This window comes from Corvus brachyrhynchos, unplaced genomic scaffold (assembly GCF_000691975.1).
Source record: "Corvus brachyrhynchos isolate BGI_N302 unplaced genomic scaffold, ASM69197v1 scaffold409, whole genome shotgun sequence".
Taxonomy (NCBI): Eukaryota; Metazoa; Chordata; class Aves; order Passeriformes; family Corvidae; genus Corvus; species Corvus brachyrhynchos.
In genome coordinates, this window is record NW_008246059.1 from 998,643 (window position 1) to 1,015,849 (window position 17,207).

The 17,207-nt window shown below is 38.5% G+C and overlaps 1 protein-coding gene across 1 annotated transcript in view; it reads left to right on the top strand.

Moving 5' to 3' along the window:
* The first annotated feature begins 15,946 nt into the window (after window positions 1-15,946).
* ERP44 (endoplasmic reticulum protein 44) overlaps window positions 15,947-17,207 on the top strand; it is a 29,666-nt gene continuing 28,405 nt past the window's right edge. Inside the window, exons 1-2 of the mRNA XM_017746138.1 lie at window positions 15,947-15,967; window positions 16,882-16,954. Coding sequence (XP_017601627.1) covers window positions 15,962-15,967; window positions 16,882-16,954 — 79 coding nt within the window. The 5' untranslated portion in view covers window positions 15,947-15,961. The remainder of the gene's footprint in view (window positions 15,968-16,881; window positions 16,955-17,207) is intronic.

Consider the following 17,207-nt stretch of genomic DNA (forward strand, 5'->3'; position numbering starts at 1 on the left):
ACAGAGTCTTTTGGGGCATGGCATATTTTGTGGCTAAGAGAGCTTGTTAGTGTTACATCCATGGTTTGTAGGGCAGAATACACAATGATATGTAGCTGCTAAAACAGCTTACTAAGCTTCATGGCTTAGCGTAGCGATGAAGTTAACGGAAATTCTTTACTTTTCCAGGCTTTTGGATAAGCATATTTCTTTTCCAGATGGGGATTTAATATGCTGCAAAAAAGAAGAAAAGGTGCAATGTCAAATCAAAAGAAGTTCTCTTGTCTAAAGTTTGACAGTAGGAGATCACTACAATTGTAGAGAGCTTTATGTCTCACGCTAGTGTTCTTCGTCCCTGGTGTCACTAGAGTTTGGGTTGACAGGAGGGAGATTGCGGTGCAAAGGAATACCTGCAGTCCCAGCACAACTCTTTGCCCTTCCAGCTTTCCAGCACTGTACTGGGCTGCTGGGACTTGAAAAGAAACTGGAGTGAGGACAGGAGAGGTACAGGCTGGCACAACCCCTGCCTTAAGAGCTGAGTGGAGGGATGAGCAGTGCACAGCACAGGCTGTAGAGGGTCTGGCACAGCTGTTTGCAAGACTGGAATAAGAGATGCATGATAATGTCATGTGGGCCCTTGAGAGAGTAAGATGTTTCTGCCTTGTTGGTATGTTGCTTAATACTGGGTAGGACAGATCTTTAAGATCAATCCAAGACAGTGGAATAAATGCTGATGGGAGAGTGGCTCATCACGTTCTCCCCTAAGGCAAGGTGTGGTTCTTTGGCTTCGCTCTATCCAATCATTCTGTATGTTTGCCTGTACTCACAGTCAGGTATACTTTGCCTGTAAAGGAAATTCTAGAACAAGACTCTCTTGCACATGGTTCTTCTGCATGTGTTTGAGAGGCACTTGTATTGCTCAGTGCTTCCCTGAAGCTCATGCACAGTGTCCCTGAGCAATAGCTGTGACTGGAGGAAACCACCAACAGATAGTGAGCAAAATGAAGAGGGAAGTTCCTAACTGGAAAAAATACTGTAGGGTAATAGTTTTGTTTCTTGTTTTACTGCCACTGCCTTCCATGTCTTGATAATATGACACCAAGTACCCAAATAATGAAAGTAAAATGAAATAAAAATTGTCTTTTAACTTTAGTGTTAAATGTGTAGTAAGTTGCCCAAAGAGAAGTTGAACTCTGTACATTTTATGTCTAGAGCATATTTCTGTGCATTTGCCTCTCTCTGCATTTGTATAAGAAAACCAATTTTGTAATTGAGACTGCTGCTCAAAATACTATGAATACGAGCATGAGTCAGAAATTGTAATTACAGGCAAAATTTAGACTACTGAGCCTTATACAATGAAACGGGTTCCCTCCAAGAGTAGCACAGGACTTCTGAGTTTTCCATTATCTGCCATTATTTCTAAACAGTGAAATAGTAGGTAACTGAGGAACTTTCCCTTTTGGGCGGGGGAAGCAGGAGAGTCTTGAATTCTTTTGAGGACAACTTGCATTCTTTGTGCTATGCCATATGATGGGCAAGTTTCCTGTTTGCAGTGCTCAGAAGGGAAAAGAAACGGAACTGTTTCTTGGAACAGAAGACTCGAACAATGCTGGAAAATGTATAGATGAGTTATTGACAGTAAGATCTCAGAGATTCTGTTGCTGATGGCTGTGATGACACACTCCTTGGTTTTTCTTTTGACATCCTTACTGTTCTTCTCCATAGTCTGCTTTGGTTTTTGCTTGGTTGGTTTTTTTGTGTTTTTTTTGGCACGACAGTTTTCTTTAGCAAGAGACTGGTCCTTATATTGATTTCTCAAGAAAGCAGAATTACCACATTCTATGTGTTTTAACCAAACCTCTTTCATTTGAAAGACTAAAGGATTATATGCTGCTATTCAGAAGAACCAATTTTCCACCTTGCAGGCTTGTACAGCTTCCAGATATGTTGTTTGCTTAAGGGGAGGGAATTGTCTCATGCATAAGGCAAGTGTACAAATATGCTGTAAATTTTGTACCAGACCTTCTTCAAAACCTCTTCAGGAGAGTCTAGAGGTACATTCAAAAATAGGTGCTTTAATAATGGAGTGGGTTTGGATGGATGCATTAGCAGTAACTTGTTCATTGTTCCCCCTGCCTCATTTGAGAGTGAGTTCTCTAGTGATCTAGAGGAGGAAACACAGGAACATTTGGGGACATAAGCAGAAGCAATATAGGGTGTAGAGATCAGAGTCTAAGGAATATTTTCTTCCAAAACTCCGAACTGGAGAGAGCTCCTCTGAGAAGTAGAGGAGGAGAGGTGCATTATGGAGAATTAGGAAGGGAAGTGAGATCAAATTTCCTTTTGAGAGTTCTGCCTTTACCCTTCTCTTCTCCTTGACATGTCTTCCTTCATCAGGAGCATCCTAATCATTGGTAGAAACACATGCAATTTTCTTTTCCAAAACTGTTGGTAATGTCAAGTGCTCATATAGTCTAATTTAAAAAAGTTAATAGATAAGATTTTAGAAGTTTGAATAACTTTAATTTTATTTTTAAGTTTACTGTCTCTCAGGTATTTCTTTTTACATTGTTAAGAGTTATTCTGCAAAGTTACTGCTATACTAAACACTAACTCAGAATGTTTTTTTCACTGCTGGTTGAGGATGCTGTGTTTTTCCAAACCAGCTGTAGGACTGTTTCCATGTTAGATCGTGCTTTGGTAAAAGTGCCTTACAAAAAGCAACAAGGCATATTGCAAAAGAATTCTGTAATTTTTCCTATTTTTATATATGCTACTACTGAGAATCTGACTACCCTGGTAATACACCCTTTATAACTAAGAGCCATTCAAACATGTGCAAAGTTCCAGTACTGTATCCTCCAGATAAACACCTGTGACTTGCAGCTTCTTCTAGGAGTGAACCAAACCTGGAAGCTCCTTCACATGCATGCGCATACACCTTTAATGGTAGTGATCCACAAGATCTGCTCTTTATGTGGCTAATAGGACATAAATGCTGTCATCTGCAGTGACACTAAGCAAAATGTGAAGTGCAGTGCTCCTTGCCTTAAACCATGTAATGGTTGGAATGGCGAAAGCAAGGAGGACAGAACATCGTGCATGGTTACCTAAAGGCAGGTGCTCTGTGCATACTTTAAGCAAATAACCAGTAATTGTATATGCAGCACAAGGTTTCTGCTGAACACAGTAAATCTTTCATCTCTTCTTATTATGGTGGATATTCTAGGTTTCTTCCCTCCCTTGTTTCTTGATCTATGTCTGCCTTTGGCAAGAAAGCTTTGATGGAGGGGAGTATTGAGAGTCTCACTGTATTTACAACTTGATAGAATCAAGTTGTAGAGTTCTGGTTTTTTGCTTGCCACTGTAAGTTTGATCATTTAAATTGGTAAGGACTTCTTAAAAGTCATCTGGTATTACTTCCTGCTCAATGCAAGACTAACTTAGATGGGATTGCCCAGGTTTTTTTCCAGTTGTCTTACATAATTCCAAGGATGGAGGTTCTGCAACTTCTCTGGTCACCTGTTTTAGTGTTGAATGAAAACTGTTTTCTTTGAAAAGTCTGTCTGGAGATGTGGATTGTGTACATTGTCTCTTGTCCTGTCACTGCATCTTTGGGAAGAGTCTGGCTCTGCCTTCTCTATAACCTCTGATTAGGTCACTCGTAGCAGCAGTAATAACTTTTCCTTAAGGATGAACAAATGCAGCTGTCACAGCCTCTCCTTGTATAACCTGTTCTCCAGTCACTATTCACCTTCATAGCCATCTGCTGGGCTTCACTTCCATATGTTAATGTCTTGTACAGGCGGTCCCAAAGCTGGGCAGAATCCTTCAGATGTGCTCACACAAGTGCCAGATGAAGGGAAAGAATCACTTCCCAAGGTCTCCTGGTTACGCTTTTGCTAACATGGCCCAGTGTGTGGTTGTCTCTGCTGCAAGGTCATGCTGCTGACTCCTGTTCAACTTGCTCCCCAAGACCTTTTCTGCAAAGCTGTTTTCCATCTGGTTGGCTCCCAGCCTGTATGGCGTTATTCCACCAGAGATGCAGGACTTTGCCTTTGTGGAACTTCGCAAGGTTTCTGTCAGGCCATTTCTCCAGCCATTTGAGTATCTCTGAATAGAAGATATTCCCTCTGTCTTGTAAGCCACTTCACCCAGTTCCTGTATCCTCAGGGAGTTGCTGAGGAGGCACTCTGTTCCATCATTTACTATAGACAAATCTTACACCCAGTATTGGTCTGGAGAAACTTCCTTAGAGGCCAGTCAGATGTGGTATCTTTGGTTACAGCCCTTTGAGCTCAGCAGTTCAGCTGCTGTGTCACTCACTTTATAGTTCACTTATTCAGTTCATGCATCAACAATTTAGGTCTAAGGATCCTTTGAGGTGCTATGTTAGAAGCTTGCTAAAGTCAAGGCAAACAATGTAGTCAAGGCAAACAATGTCCAGTACTCTTTCCTTGTTTACAGAGCTAAATGTCTTGCCACAAAAACCAGAATGATTTACTGATTCCAAGTATATGCTGGATGGATGTGGCTTCTGGAAAGAAAATTGGTTTCCATAATTCTCTTGGTGACCCAGGAAAAAACATTTGGTCTGGTTTTATGGCTGTGTGTATGTCCCACTTGCTGAAGAGCTTTCTAACTTGGTCTTTTACTCATGTGAGCAATGCTAAACAACTCTTCTATAGGCTCAGACCTCATCAGTATAAAATCAGCCAAAGAAGCCAAAGACAACATTGAGCGACTAAGCCTTTTCTATGTACTCTGTCTCTGTGTCCCCTGCTAGTTGAGCAGCAGGCCTACAATTTTCTTACTCTTCCTCTCTTCCTTCTGTTGCCAGCATACCTTAACATCCTCTCTCAACTCCAGCTGAGCTTGGACTGCTGCCTGCTCAAGCAGTGTTTCTCTCTTCCTACCAAGTATTTTTGTTACCTCTGCCTTCTGTCTGCTGCCTTTTTTTCTTTTAAAACCTCATCCAGAAATTCTGTGTTAACCCATGGAAGTCTTCTGCCAATGTTCTGCTCAGTGGAGTGGATTGGTTTTGTACTCTGAAGAGGTTCTCCTTGAAGGTCATTAGGTCATCTTCTGGGCCCTTTTGGATTTTAGAGCCGTGTTTTATGAGTGGACTGAATTAAGACCCAAGTGCCTTCAGGTCTTGTCACTTTATTCAATGGTTCTGTGACGTACATATTTTTAGGTAAAAAATAAATGCCATAGTAGATTATAGACAGGATTTAATGTGAGCCCCAGTCATCTATGTAAAAATTGCATTAGCAGTGACAATGAAGTGAAACACAGGAGGCCCAAAGTTTTGTTTCCTGGAAGATGTGATTTTCCACATTTATGTGTTGGAGTCTCCCAGCTGCTTCACTTTGGGACCAAAATGAAGGATTTGGGGCATATTGTTTGCTACATTGTTTCAGAGCGAGATACTTCTCTGTGGCTTGTATTTCTTTAATGACTGAAACTTTGTATCTTAAATGACGCTCACGAAACAGGAACCTGGGCAGAGCCTAGAGCTCTAGAAGTGGAGAATAGTAAATGACCTGGTTCCTTGGCATGTGTTTCTGCAGCCAGCCTGTCTTCTGTCTTGTCTGGCATCAGTGATTCTTGCCTGTTTCTTGTGTATTTCATTGAGGTGCATCCAAAAAAAATATGAATGTCTGCAAGGGTTTTTTGGGTTTTATTTTCATAGATTTGTGAAAAGGAGAGAAGAAGAGCAGTCTAATCTCTGTTGTAAAATAACTGGCAGTAAAGCTTATGTTTTGTCTCCAACTGGATTTGTGTGGCAATTGGGCATAAACATAGAGAGAACTTGTTCATTAGGAACTCTGCAAGGAAGTATTTTGAAAGGCAAGAAATAGGTGCCTGTTCCAATGGTCTGGAAAAAGAAAACAACAGCTGTGATAGTGTTTTGCTGCTTCCCATAGCTGTCGTGATTATGAAGTGATGATATAATTAACTTTCTCAAAAGCTGCACAAAGGGAAAGCTTTTCAGTGATGTATCTGTATTTGTAATCCCAAGAAAAGCTTTTTGTTCCTTTAGTCAGTCTATCACTTCTGACTCTCATAGTTTACTGAAATCCCCTCTCTTAACTCTTGCTAGAAACACTTAGCTCCTAGATCCTTTGCCAGTCATAAAAATTATGAATTTTCATAAATGTGTGTATGAAAAAACTTTTTTCCTCTTTTTTTTTTTTTTTCCCTTCTCCCTGTTGAGTCAATTCACTTGGGATTTTGGACAAAATAACTGAAAGACAAATTGGTTGCTTCACAAAGGTAATTAAGACAGTATGTGGTGCAGGGGGTGAACAGTTAGGGGTTCTTTCATACTAATGATCCGTTAATTAGTGAAGGGAGCTCAGCGAGTGTGCAGGCCTCTCAGGAATTACCATTGAATGGCATTTAAATCTGCTTTGGGTAAAAACGTATAATTGAAGTGGGGAAAGGCCTTTTTCTTTTTAGGTTTTTTTTCCTGTCAACATAGGCCAGCAGAATTTGCTAAACCAATGCAAATGTGTACATATAATTGGTGTTATACAGATAATAAATATTTTTAAATAAGCCAATAAATGGCTGTGATACCTTGCTGAGGATTTTAGTAACAGCTGTGGTTGCAGCAGCCTTCCATGTTGAGAGCAGTAAGATTGCTACATGAAGCTGGTCGATTGCAGAGCCAGAGTGTCCGAAACTTGCTCCCAATTCAAGCACTGCACCATGTTAGTGTGTTCATACTATTTTTAGGACCAGTCTGGAATACTTGCTTGGATGTTTTTGTGGGAGTCAGCTTGAAGCTGGCAGGTTTAATATTCCTTGAAGAGAGGTAGACCAATCTCTGTATGATCTTCTTTTGTGCATTTCAGAATATCTGTGGCATGTGTCCTGTCCTCTGCATTATTTATTCTCCTGCTGTCCAGAGTTATCCAGGGTAAATTGACTGCATATGTGCAGGCCCATAGCAGCTGTTTAGGGCAGAAAGAAAATAGCTCTTATACAGTCTGAAATTAGCCTCTCATTCTTCAAGGTATGTGCAGCTCTGGTCCTAAAGGTGAATTTTTCTTTTCAGGTTCAGGTAGCATTGCTTTAATCAGTGCTCTTCCCTAGAAGATAGCCAATGGATTAATTGTAAAAAAGTATCTTTTTTTTTTTACCTCCTCATTTGAATTGGGAGGTTTTAGCAATGCCAACTTGTCAATTAAAGTGCAGCTGTGGAGTAGTATTTCTGTTACACAGAATCACTGCTTATTTGGAGAGATTTTATCCCTTATCCACTCATATGTCATTTTAAGGTAGCAAATAACAAATGCTAGCCTAAAAATTGAGGTAAAACATTTGTTAGAGACAACCTAACGGATGTCCTGAGAGCTTTAATATACTATGATTGGCAGTTTGCAGGACTGTGAAAGTTTGTGGAGTTTGCATCACAGTTATGCCTGGAATGAAGAAAATAAAATAACTAAAATAATGTAAGTTTAGATTGTGTCCTAAGTGGATTTATTCTAAAGTTCAGAGTTCTTATGTTAAAGGAATGATAAACAGAGGCAACAAAATGCCATTGTATTTTAGAAAGCTTGTAATTTTGAAATTCTGACATGTTACTCATTTTGGTTTCTCAGAAAAAGAGGGAAGAGCAACAACACCGGACTGAATGTCAGTGGTTTTAATGTATGGGCAAACACTTCATACACTATGAATGGCTGCATCACAAAGTACTGTTGCTGTCTTTTGATAGTTGTACAAACAAAACCTTAGCTTCTTGCTGAAGTATTAGGAGATAATTTGATGAAAAGTAGCATCTCAATCATGCTGAAGGAAAAACAAAATCTGTAGCCCAAGAAGTGTCTTAATGATACTGAAGTATTACTGCTAAAAGCTCTGGATCTGAGATTAATAAATTGGGTGCTTACGTGTTGGTTAGTTCCGGTGGAGATTGCAGAGCATAACGTGACTGTGTAATAGTAAAAGTGGAAGATGGTAAGAATTTAACTTGAACTGCTAATTGTCACAGAATCATCCATATGTTTGCTGCTGTGCTCCATTGTTTAGTTCTAATCATCATCATCTTCAGCATCAAATAAGGATGAGTCAGATCAAGGTGGTTGTGATTCTGTGCTTTCAGAAGGATTTTGTTATTCAGAAGTACAAACAGGCAGCTGCAGTAATGTAAATGGTACAGTGGAAACAGTGTTATCAAAGACTGGCTTGTCCACTTGTCTTCCCTTATGTTGACTTCAGAGTGCAATTTAAACCAGTATGTTTTGCATCCCTTTGGATACACTAGGTGAGGAGAAAGACAAACAAAATACTTAAATGAAACATACAGCTGGGTCAATCTGTTGCTTTTGCTACCTTTTTTTCCCCTCTTGACCCAATGCCTCAGCTGCATGGTTTAGAGCAGTGTGGGTCCATTGTGGGTGTTTTTCTCATGGAGGGACAGTTGATGTATGTTTATGGTAGTCCTTAAATTGGCATTTGAGCAGTTGGGTTCACTACTTCATACCCACTCTTAAAACAAGTTCCAGCCTGAAAGGTAAAACTGAACAGGTTTGTCGTTGCTTAAAGTTCCAACCTTTCTTGATAAAGCAAAGATCTGGAGAACTTCGTTTTGGAGCAGAAGAGTAAAAATTTATTCTGCATTGCAACTAGATTGTGTAATTAATAAAAAGTTAAGCAGCCAGAAGTGCTTGCATGTTGAAGTTGATCATTTCACTTTAAGAAAGTTGGTTTTGTCTTACTGAAGAATAAACTCAATATGTAGTTAAATTTGTCAAAATAGAGATTGTGTTTATTTTTAAAGTAGTAGAATGTGTGTAGGCAGCAAGGATGGAAAATTCTATTATCCACTGATACATTCAATCCTTCAGATTATTCCAAGGTAGCAAACATTCATGTGACATAAGAAATATAATTTCTTGTGGAAACACTACATCTACTTTTGGTTTCTTCCTTTAAGATTATGCTTTAAAGGAGGGATTCTGAGTTCCATGACCATTCCTCCCACAGAATGTCATTAAAGTTTTTGTTTCAATATGCATTTTCATCACCAGTCCAAGAATGAACAAAACATAAATATATTTGTATTATTTAAAAAAAATAAAAGCTTATTTCTTGTTCTATGATAGCCCTGTGTAAAAACTGCTAAAGGGCACAGGAAAGCCTGTAGATTATAATGAATAACAGGGTAGTATGTTGCTTTCTGTAGTGAGGAATGGAGTTACAAGTATGCAGTCTCCAAGGTTTAAACTGTCTACAACAAATTTTTTGGTAGTGAAGAAAATAGAGAACAGGGTCTTTTTCCTTGACTTAGTGAAATGGGGCAGCAAACTATTCTGCTCTGCCAGCCTTATCAAAGGCTTGACAAGACCAAGCTGCCCTTTTTTTCATATTGCTGGATCATGCCTTATCAAGTTGAAGACCTTGAGGGTGCTGGCTTTCATACACAGCAACAGCTGCTTAATTTGTGCTAATCATTTTGGAGATTGCATTTGTATTTTATGTGTGTTACTCCTTCTTGAAAGTGTATCTTTGTGTTGTTGCCAAATAATCAGAGCAGTTGGCAATATGGAAAAGAAAGAGTTATCGGAACATGAGGTGTTTTTTCCTAAAAAGCTGGACAAATGTGACCTTTCTTTTTCAGGGGAGTTCTAGTTGCTTGTGTAAGAGAAGCAGCTTGGTAAATAAAACATCTAAAAATTCAGAGTTTTCAGTACTTTCCTGGGGAGCTGAATTAATGGCTTGAAATCTGTGAAACAGGCTTTAAAGTAGATTCCTATTTGTGAAGATGTGGAGTGCTCTGAACATTATTCACAAATTAATACAGATGTTCAGATATCTGTTTACATCTTTTGAAGGTGTATGGACTGTCTCTATATGGATGTATAAGGCAAGGAAACCGGTGGATCGTAACCCTGACTGGAAAGATTACTCTTTTCCCTAGAGGCCAAGAGAAATAACTGAAAGTTACAAAGAATTCAACTAGAAATATATTACAGGTCTTACCTCTGTGACATTTTTTTAGACATGCCTCATGTAATTTTTTTGAGCCCTCACTTAAAAATTTCTATAAAAGACCATAATCCATAGGTTTGTGCCAAAGACTTGAGCTTTAGAATTGTGTTTGGGTGCATGATTCTGCTACTAATAGCTTTATGGAAAAAAATGCAGTGCATGGGACTGCATGTTGTGATAATGATGTTTAATTCTCATCTCTGCAATGGACGTTTCGAATGAACATCTTGTGTCTTCTAATGGTAGTTCACAAGCTGTTCAGATGTTAACTTCTCCGTTTTCTGGAAAGCCTTGGTGCTGTGGTATCAGGCCACTGAGAGATCTCTGTGTCTATGAACCATTCCCAGTCAGACAGGACAATACTTCAACTCCTTTGCTTGTGTGTTAAGTTCAGTTTTAGGAACAATTAGCTGTGAGTTCTTTTTCCTGATCTGGCATGTCAAATCCATATAATTTGCATTTTCAAAGATAGCGTTATAAATTCTGAATTTTTCTGTTTCCAGTATTTTCATTTGAAGATAAGTTTTTCAGTATTAATAAGACTTGCATCTACACCAAATATTCCTTCCACACACTTAAAATGGGAGTAGACAGCAAGATACGTGGAGGACAAAAAACTGCATGACTTCTTTTTAATGTGATGGTCTCTACTTAGCTCTGTGCAGTTACAGCACTGTTTGGCTAAAACAGCGAAAAAGTGAGCTATCAAGGCTGAAGAAGCAAGTTTACTTTTCTAATATATATATATTATCCATATTTCAGTTTAGTTAGATTTTTTTCTGTTCTCCTGGACATTAAAAACTACAATCTTTATTTTAAGTACCTTCTTTTGAGCATTTTAAATTTTCCTGACTAAATTAAAGATATGACTCTTTAGGGAAAAATTATAAGAAAATTATTTTTTGTTATCCATTTAAAAATTGCTCTGAAAACTTTAATATAACCAAGAAGGGATCATTAGTTAGTGTTTTGAACTAATAGGACTTTGTTTCATAGTCATATAATGGAAGCAACTTACATTCTCAATAAAAACCCTGCATATTCATCAGGGATGGCAGCAGTCAGTCTAAGTTATGAGAATGTTTGGGCACAGTCTGGAATGAAGTGGTGAAAACTAAGAGTTGAACTGCTCTCACTGAGAGGGTGAATAATGTTCTTTTTTTATTTTCCCTCAGCATTCTCTATTTACTGTTACCTCTCTCTGCTCTGAACTTTGTGGTTCATTATGGGGCTTCTGGGAAGGCCGCCAGCAAGATGTTCCTGATTGATGGTTCTGAAGCCAAAATTCAGGGGCTCTTACAATATCTTGCCAGCTTTGGCGTTGCTGTCTTCTGGGATTGCTTTCAATTTGTATCATCCTGCAGCAGGCTGTAAACCCGTCTGCTTCCTGCTGTCCAGGAGTTTAATGCAGACCTCAGAGCAGCAGCATGCATAAAAAAAGAGGTACTTGGAGACTGACAGTCAGCAGCAGGGTCCTGGGGGGCTTGGACTTCAGGTAGTAACTTCAACATGTCAGTCTGGATTAGGTGTGGGCTAGAGCTGGTTGCCAAATGTAAAATGATTTTGTGTTAGAGGAGAAAGATGGTTTAGTTGTGTGCCTTTAGGATTTCCCAGCAGGAGGAGAAGGTAAATGAAAAGTTTAGCAAGTGAAAATGAAGGCTGTTCTTGTTGACTGCCTTGTAGCTGTAGTACTAGTGAGAAATCATAATGCTCCATGAATGCATTTTCTGTATTCTACAGATAGTTTGCTTTGGAAATGGGGACCTCTGTTTCGTTATGTGCATTAAAAAATAAAAGCACGAAGAACTAGAATGCAACAGACCTGGATTCTTTTTAACTTTTCTTGCAGTTTTAAGGTTATGCACATTTAAACTGTTAAACTCTTCTGCAAGAAAGTGGCATGTAAAGTATAATAAACTTGAAAAAGAAATACCATTAAACCTATAGGTCTGTCTCTCCTGTCCAGTTAGCAATTAAAGAACTAACAACACTAACTGGTGCTGGTAAAATGTTGATAAAAGGTTGACCTAAATCTCTTGAATAACCAGCAGGCTTTATTAATTGGATGTGTGGAATGGCAATTGAACAGCAATACTGTCAGCTGAAGGTGAGCTGAAACTGGGTATGCTCTTATTTCCTCTTTGGGAAAGCGATATGAAACCTGGCAGAGGTTCAGTGTTGGGTATGAGTTGAATAGGTTCTGTTCAGGCATTTTGTTTTCTGTAAGGGTGCTTGTGTGGCATTGCATGGTGTGATTGGGAGGATGATAGTGGCTTTTGAGCAGTGCTCTGAGGTCTTTCACTGGAAACAATCAGAATAAATCTCAGCCAATTCATAGTTACTCCTCGGAAGAGACTGGTACTGGCTCCCTAAACCATTGGCTAACTTCAAGTGCAGATCAAAACTTGATCAGAAACACTAAGATTTCTGTTCTTATTAAACTTCCCAGTAAAAGCATGACCAGTGTTATCTTCAGAAACTCCCAGGAACCTGAGCCATGATGTTCCTGCTTTATTTGACAGTATTTCTGAGGACCAGAAGAGTAAAAATACATGTCATCTCTTCTTCCCTCCCCCCATATGAACTAAAGTTTATCTTTGTGAACATATTTTTCAGTTCCTGATTTTTTTCCCCCCAGAAATGTATGCTGTAAGTGCATAAAGCTTTCTGCATTTGTTTTAGTCTACATGTGTTTTGTCATTTTTCTGTAGTGTTAAATGATTGTGAGTAGATTATAAGCATCCTAAACTAACTTGAGCCGTTTCATTCAAGTATTTCATATATTCATATTCTACTCTATTTTTAAAAATCTTTTTATTTCATAGCTACTTACTTTTACCTTCAGATTTTCAGTTTGAATGTTTAAAAAGTAGAAATAAAAAATACACTTAATTTTATCCAATGTACATGCAGAAACCTGAGTTGGTTTTAGGTGTGTTTATATAACCAATTTTCCTTTTGAATTATTTTTTCAAAATGCTTTCTTCAATGAGTTTGTAGCTATCTTGTGATGCCAGTTTGAAATTTATTTTTTTTTACTTCAGTTACAAATATGCACAGTCATTCATATGTCCTACTATGGGCCAGTGGAATGTAAAGTTTGCATTTAAAAGTGAAAAATTCTGACTACTTTTCTTAGCCAGTATGTTTTTCAGAACATATATGTTCAATACCTGTTATAAAGTGTGTAACTGATATTCAGAAATTATTTCCTCAAAAATGTCTTGTTTTCTGCTCATAGGTATCAAGCACAGGCCTCAGAAAAGGTCAGAAAATATTCTCAAAACAGTATAGTTAGCAATTTAAATACAAATTGATACTCCTTCATGATAAATATTAACACTAGTAATATCATAAACCCTCTTGCATCTCATGGGAGAGCAAGATTACTGGGTCAAAAGGATGTGTTTTCTTCCTTACAGGCATTATACCTTATTGAAGGCTTCAGCCAGAGTGAGTCTTGCATATTTATTGACATTTCCTCAAGGAATGCTTTTTTCCTTGAGTCAGTCTACTTACTATGAAAAGTTTGGCACCCACAGTTATTTAGTCAGTATAAAATGTTTGGGAATGTGATTATGAATGTATTTGACAAAAAATTTTCATAATTCTAGTGGAAAAAGTATTTCAATTATCTCGGATTTTGTGCAGCTTTTGGGGAAAGGTGTTCTTGGTCTCAGTATTTTTCCACTACTGTGATATAAAGGGACAATAGGGTATATGGTTAATTTGTTTTTCACCTTCAGTACATGAAGATGTTTGGAGTATTTGTTTTGGTGCTAATGTTTTAGCACATGCAGTTTGCACCGCATTTCCACAGTAAGAGTTAAGAAAGCAATCACAAAATTTATTTGTGCTATAAAGAAGTATTAGTTTTAATTCCTTTTTTCTGCATATAGCACAGTCTAGAAGAGGATCTCATTGGTAGTAAGTCCTGTGCTTTCATGGTGCAGTTAAATATTTGCATTGTAAGTTAAGTGTATTTTAAGTGTGTTGTGGCAATCTACAAGTGTGACTACAGTTCCTGATCCATTGAAGTAGATCTGCTAAGTAACAGAGCCTATTTCTCAACTGCAAATGATATGCTTATCTGTGTTATGTTTAATTTATGTGTAACTTATCCTATTAGATAAGATTTGAGTTGCTGCTGGAAAGTTATACTAGAAAAAGCCAAAAGGGTTTAAGAAGTTGGTATCTTACCCATTCAGTTCGTTTAGACAATATGAACTGCTGAGCTCCTGTGAAAATTGTTACACCAAGACTACTACGGAAATTCTTTCTGAGTGTAATGGTGATGCAGAGCTGTGTGCAGCAGCTGAAAAGTTCCTGCTTTCTAGAGGCTTGCATGGATTTTCTCTGTAAACAAGCATTGTCCAAGATTACTAGCAGGATAAGTAACTCTGTGGTCTTCAGGGTGATCAGAGGTTCTTGAGGCCTTGCAGGGCAGCTGAAGCCTTAGAACATTGAATTTGCAGTCACCTGCAGTAGAATCTGAAGATGGCCAACAAAATTAATGTTGAAATACCTTGCCCATTATTGTCTAGAGCAATATTCCGACTGTTATTGTTAATTGTAGCTACTGCTTCAAACCTAACATTTGCAACAAAGCAGCATGTGCATACAAACAAAACCTGTGCCAGCTCATGCACATGCTGACCTGACCCATTACTCACTACAAACAGAACTTCCACTACCAGAAAGAACCTCCCCACAGCAACACCATGGAAGCTGTCATCCCATGCACCACCCAAGGGGTGATGAGGAGGTGTCTGCACTAATGGTTACCATCAGCTGGTTTCTTCTCTGGGGATAATTTGGCCAGTGTGGATCTGGGTCTGTACAGGTAGCTTCTTGCTGCTCAGTAGTCAGCAATGCCGGTATCTTCAGAGGAACTCCCTGAACACTGGCCTGCGGCAACCTGTGCATCGCATAGCTTGCTTGATCAGATAATTTTTTGGCAGATTGTGTTGTTAGGCTGCCTGTTTAATCTCTGGACCTCACAGCTCAACTATTAGTTTTGTTTCTCTACAGTCGTCTTAAAGTCACAGTTCAGACACTTGTCTCAGGCAGTTGAAGTGCCACAGGAAGACTGTGCAAACTCCACCACAAATCTTAGATTTGCATTTAAGAATGGTATCTTGTTCAATTACCAAGAGAGAAGCACTGGTACATATTTTGGATTCCGACAGCTGGTGTGTTTTCAGCCTGTAGTGTAAGATAGAGTTACATGCTACCCAAGGGCCTCCATATGAGAAATGTGAAAGGCTCAGTATTTTCGCTGAGAAGTGGTTGGTGATCCGCAAACCAGAAGGAATTGAAAATGATTGATTGCTGCAAATCTCACCTGTGTGCCATTTACAGTGATAGTTTGAGAGCTGTTGACAGTGTTTCACTAGAAGTTTCCCACCATTTTTGAAGTTGATCTTAAGGAAAGCAGGGATCCAGTTTGGCTATTTTTTTTTTCAATCAAATATTTCATATACACATAGCAAATGTTAGGAAACTAAATGTGTGTGACATTAAATGAGTTTTTTGATAAATTGTAAGCAGTGTCAAAGGCAGGTATATCCTGGAGGCTTGTTCTTTGTAGTCATGGTCCTACTATAGGTTCAGGATAGGTCTCAGGCTCTTCCATAAATGCAGAGAACCTTGTATCACCAGTTCCGGCTACACAGCTGCTCTATGTGGTTTTATTTGGATGGTCTTTATGCTTTAGCTGTGTTTTTCCTTGGTGCCTCCTGAGCCATAAGCAGATTTTCTTTGCACCTCAGGGAGTAAATAAGTCTCTGGGAACATCCATCGAGAGAGTGTATGTTGTGTGCTGCTGCATCTCAGTGCAGGGTGTCTCTGTTACTCTCTGGTCTCTGCCCAACTCCTTGACCTGTGCATTCCAGCCGGTTCTCTTCCAAAAACCTTCCTTTTCCTTTCCTGGTATCTCTGTCAGCTGCGGAACCATACATCAATTGAAAACATGAAGGTATCACAATAGAACATCTGGTCCAAGCCCTGACTGTACTTAGAGAAGGATGACTTCTGACTGGCTTGCTCAGGATGGAAACATTCATGTGCCAGACCAGAATATATATTATCCTACTCAAAAATTTGCATGCTTGTCTCTCTCAAAGCAAAAATAAATTGTAATTCACTGATACCTCTCTCACCTGGGATAGAACTCAACCTCCTCTTTCACCACATTTTGAGAAAAAAAGATCTGGGCCATTTGCACTGAACATGAGAGTGCCCACCCATAAAATTGTGTATTGCTGTGGGAGTTGCATGAAGAGTAATACAATGTTGCTTTGTAATGGAATGATTTGGCTGATGTGGTGTCTTGGTTTTTATAATCTGATATGCCTATTGCATGCTGGGACTGAAGTGGTGTCAAGTGGAAATACAGAGGGAGATAAGGACTGTAGCTAGTTGAGTTAGATATATTGAAATTGTTTCCTAAAACAGCAATATAAATGCAGGTAATTGAGGCTTTACTTAATGAGAAACTTTTTAGCCAGATTAGTCCTGTAAGTGACAGAAACCTCTGTGCCCACACGCTTCTGGGCTGTGTGAGGTTGCAGAAATAGGGTTTCATTTCTTTCTTCAGAATGAAGTTATGACTATAGGTTAATCTTAAAGGTGCAAAATTTACCTGTAAGATTTCTGCTTACTTAATAGTGAACGGTATTAAAAGAGCTAGTTTTGCTTTAAATGTGAAAACATGTTATATCTGTAGTTTATTTGTGTATTTGTAGTACTGCTGTCATCTGATATGCATTGACTGAATTACAGTTCTTTTACTGTTTTTCTCCAGCTTTTGAACTGTAACACTTAAAAATCACACAGAAGTTATTACTTTACTCCTGAAACATGCCTTACTGGTTTGCTTTCTCTTTTTAGGTGTCTTGGCTTTTTAATCCAGCAAGAAGTGAAATAACAAGTCTAGATAGTGGAAATATAGACGACATTTTAAGTAAGTACTTCAAATGATTTTTTTTCTTTGTATGTCTGCAGTTACTTAGCTGTATGAATATTGCAGTGATATTAAATGAATATTCATACCCTAGCTTTGAATATATGAATTGCAATTGGCTTAGAAATATTAAATGCCTGTGGTCAGAATTAGCTGTCTGAACTAATGTATTGCAATGAGAATTTGAAGTGTCTTAAAAAAAATAACTGGTATCTTCTTTCCAGAAGGGAATGCTTGATTACATAACCAAAAC